General features: G+C 56.3%; 1 protein-coding gene across 1 annotated transcript; it reads left to right on the forward strand.

Moving 5' to 3' along the window:
• Positions 1-1,126: 1,126 nt before the first annotated feature.
• Positions 1,127-2,047, forward strand: LOC135457550 (olfactory receptor 14C36-like; the record flags this gene model as incomplete). Its single annotated transcript, XM_064732241.1, has 1 exon — positions 1,127-2,047. A coding segment is annotated over exon 1 (921 nt), but the record flags the coding sequence as incomplete, so codon positions are not given.
• Between the last annotated feature and the right edge of the window lie 1,954 nt (positions 2,048-4,001).

Genomic DNA, 4,001 nt, shown 5'->3' on the forward strand with positions numbered 1-4,001 from the left:
GGATGTGCTGCAGAGGGGCTGCCCTGGGCACCGTCAGAGGGACAGGGCAGGACGGCTCCTGCTGCCAGGGACAGCTGCAGGGGGTGAAGCTGGGGCTGCAGCCAGGGCTGCCCAGGGCTGTCCTGCAGAGCAGCTCCTGCAGCCCTGAGGGCTCTTGGCCAGCCCAGGGCATGTGCCACCTGCCAGGGGCAGCTCTCTGCCTGCTTGGCAGTTCCCCATGGATGCTGCAGGGGACAAGTTGGAGGTGGAAGGAGCCACCCCCATCAAGGCAGATTCCTCCTGCTGTGGAGATGGTGCTGCATGGCCAGGGCTGCTCTCAGCTTTCTCCTAAAGGGAAGGGAAAGGGGCTGTCAGCTTTGTCTGTGTCACAGACTCCTGTACTGTCACCCTGGGCATCAGCAGATGGGCCTCAGATCTCCCTCAGAAAGTGCCTCCTCAGCCTACTCTCCCTACAGACAGCAGCAGCAGTACCTTGGCTTGCAGCATCTCTGTTTGTCTGCCCTGCCCTTAAGGTCCTGCTGCCAGGGAGATGCCCCTGGGCAGTGCCCTGTGCTGGGAGGGGTCTGCAGGGCAGAGCTGAGCCCCCAGGGCTGGGCTGGGCTCTGGCAGCACTGGCAGGGACAAGGCTTGGATACAGAGAACCAGCTCCCAGTAGGCACAACTCCAGGCAGCAGAGAGCCAGACCAACCCTTTGTATCCCATCCTGTTAAGCTGCATAGGAAAAGAGAGAAGGGTTTGGATAAAATTATTTTTAAACTGGAGAATTCCAAAAGTCCACTGTATTTTTCAAGAAGGATTTAAGTGTGATCATGCTGAAATAGAGAGAGGTTAAATGAACAAAGGGCACCTGTGTGGGACCAGCAGGCCTGACTGCACTGGGGCACAGGGAGCCTGTTTTCCCTCTGGGCTCCCCAGTGTTCAGCCTGAGAGCAATGCTGAAGATAAAGCGGTAACTCAGAAGGAGCAGAAATCCAAAATAAAAAAAAAGAAATTAAAAAATTTCCTTCAAAACAAGATAAATATTTTGAGGGGATTCCTAATAAAAGAGCATAGGATGGACTCAAGGAAATCTGTCCAAGCTTGTCAATGTCTTCTTTCAACAGTTCACTATGCCCAGAGTGAAGGAATGTCCAACAGCAGCTCCATCGGCCACTTCCTCCTGCTGGCATTGGCAGACACGTGGCAGCTGCAGCTCCTGCACTTCTGCCTCTTGCTGGGCATCTCCCTGGCTGCTCTCCTGGGCAACGGCCTCATCATCAGTGCCGTAGCCTGCGGCCACCACCTGCACACACCCATGTTCTTCTTCCTGCTCAACCTGGCCCTCAGCGACCCAGGCTCCATCTGCATCACTGTCCCCAAAGCCATGCAAAATTCCCTCTGGGACACCACGACCATCTCCTACACTGGATGTGCTGCTCAGCTCTTTTTCTTTCTCTTCTTTACTGGAGCAGAGTTTTCCCTCCTGACCATCATGTGCTACGACCGCTATGTGTCCATCTGCAAACCCCTGCACTACGGGACCCTCCTGGGCAGCAGAGCTTGTGCCCACATGGCAGCAGCTGCCTGGGCCAGTGGCTTTGTCTATTCTCTGCTGCACACAGCCAATACATTTTCCCTGCCCCTGTGTCATGGCAATGCCCTGGGCCAGTTCTTCTGTGAAATCCCCCAGATCCTCAAGCTCTCCTGCTCCAAATCCTACCTCAGGGAACTTGGACTTCTTGCTGTTAGTGTTTGTTTAGCATTTGGTTGCTTTGTATTCATTGTTTTCTCCTATGTGCAGATCTTCAGGGTTGTGCTGAGGATCCCCTCTGAGCAGGGACGGCACAAAGCCTTTTCCACCTGCCTCCCTCACCTGGCTGTGGTCTCACTGTTCCTCAGCACTGGATCATTTGCTAACCTGAAACCTCCCTCCATGTCCTCCCCATCCCTGGATCTGACCCTGTCAGTTCTGTACTCGGTGGTGCCTCCAGCCCTGAATCCCCTCATCTACAGCCTGAGGAACCAGGAGCTCAAGGCTGCAGTGTGGACACTGATGACTGGATGCTTTCAGGAACATTAAACTGCTGATTAATTTCTGCAAATAACTTTTATTAAAAGTCATCTTTAAAAGTTCTTTTGGGTTTGTTTTTGTTTGTTTTTTTTTTTTGCTTTTTTTATAATGACCACAGAAAAATTTCATTTCTTCTGACATTTCTCATTTTTTTTCTCTCCACCTTCCCTGTGCCCACACACTCTGTCCATGAGGGGCTGTGCTCTCAGTGGCTTTAAATGAACTAAAGGATGTCCCAGCAGAGTTTTCTGCAGAGATGCCCTTTTGTGTCCTTCTCTGAAGCTGCAGCAGCAATGTCTGTGTGCAGAGCTGAGGCAGATCAGTGCTGGCACAGCAGCTATGCCCAGCAGCAGTAGCAGCACTTGGTGTTGCCAGTGCTGCTGCCGTGGCCCTGCCCCGCTGCCGTGGTGGCCATGGTGTTGCTGTAGGGCCTGAGTGCTCTCAGGGCCGGGCACAGCCCTGGGGGTGGCAGTGCTGGGGCTGCAGCAGGGACAGGCCATGGGCACTGCTGGGGCAGTGCTGACGCCTCAGCCCAGGGCCTGGGGGCTCCAGGCTCCTTGCCCCGGCTCTCTCAAGAGCACACCCAGGCCAATGCTCAGCACAGAAAAGCCCCGTGAGTAGGCCAAGGCTGGCCATGGGCAGGCTGGGGGCAAACAGCATGGCTGGGGCTCTGCAAGGGCCATGGGGCAGACGGGAAGGAGCAGCAGAGCAGGGGCTGATCCATCCCCAATGAGCTGGACAGCCCAGGGCAGCATCCCAGAGCGTCCTCATGGAGCTGCCAACAACATCCCCCCTTTGCAGCATCCCCCCTGGCCTCTCCCCCAGCTCACACAGGTGCCCCATCCTTGCAGGCATGGACACAGCAGCACTGGCTCAGGAGCCCCTGTTTGCATTGCACAGAGCAGGGGGAGCACGCCCATGCTGTTGGTGTGGGGACATGAACCTGAGGGAGCACAAATACCATCAGCCCCTGGGGCCAGCAAGGGCTGGGGGACACTAGGGAAACCACTCAGCTTTGTCCTGGCCTCTGCAGTCAGCCAGAAAGTTTGTTCCCATCAGCTGGGAGTTTCCTGTGCCACTGCAGATGCTGTTGCTCAGAGCCAGGGCTGCCTGGCAGCCACCCCCTAACTGCCTTGAGCATTTCCTTGGCTCCACCTTTGCTTTCTTTCCTCTTCCTGATACAAATTTCTTCCCATTGCCCATCCCTGTTCCCTCCCCTGCAAACAGCCCGTCCCTGTTTGCCCTTTCCTCTCTGGCCCCACTCCCCATTGCAGTTCCTGAGTTGGCCCCATGGGAGTGTCCCTTGGGCAGCAGGATCATCCTGCAAGTGCTGCAGGAATTGTCGGCAGGCTCCTGCAGTGCCTCCTGCTGCTCCCTTGCCAGAGGCACCCCAGGCCAGGGGGGCACATCTGGGCTGCTGTGTCTGCCTCTGGGGCTCCCTGTTCTGGGCCGTGAGGAGGAGCTGCAGAGGCTCAGCAGGACTGACAGGATGGGCTTTGGGGCTGGCAGGAGAAGCTGAGGGACCTGGGTTGCTGAAGCTCCTGAAGAGGAGGCTCAGTGCTCATCCTGTGACTACTTCAAGTGTTCTTTCCGGGAATCCCAGAATTCAGCAAGGTTGGAACAGGCCACGGAGATCATCAAGTCCAACCTGTGCCATGACACTGCCCTGTCTCCCCTGGGCCTCCTCTAGGTCCCTCAGCTGCTCCTCCAAGCTCTTGTGCTCCCTCCCCAGCCTTGTTGCCCTTTTCTGGACACACTCCAGCCCCTCCATGTCCTTCCTAAATTGGCGGCCCCACAACTGCAAACAGCACTCGAGGTGCTGCCCAAGCAGTGCTGAGCACAGGGGAACAATCCCTGTCCTGCTCCTGCTGGCCACACCATTCCTGATCCAGGCCAGGAGCCATTGGCCTTCTTGGCCACCTGGGCACACTGCTGGCTCATGTCCAGCGTC

This window comes from Zonotrichia leucophrys, chromosome 24, assembly GCF_028769735.1.
Source record: "Zonotrichia leucophrys gambelii isolate GWCS_2022_RI chromosome 24, RI_Zleu_2.0, whole genome shotgun sequence".
In the NCBI taxonomy this organism is placed as follows: domain Eukaryota; kingdom Metazoa; phylum Chordata; class Aves; order Passeriformes; family Passerellidae; genus Zonotrichia; species Zonotrichia leucophrys.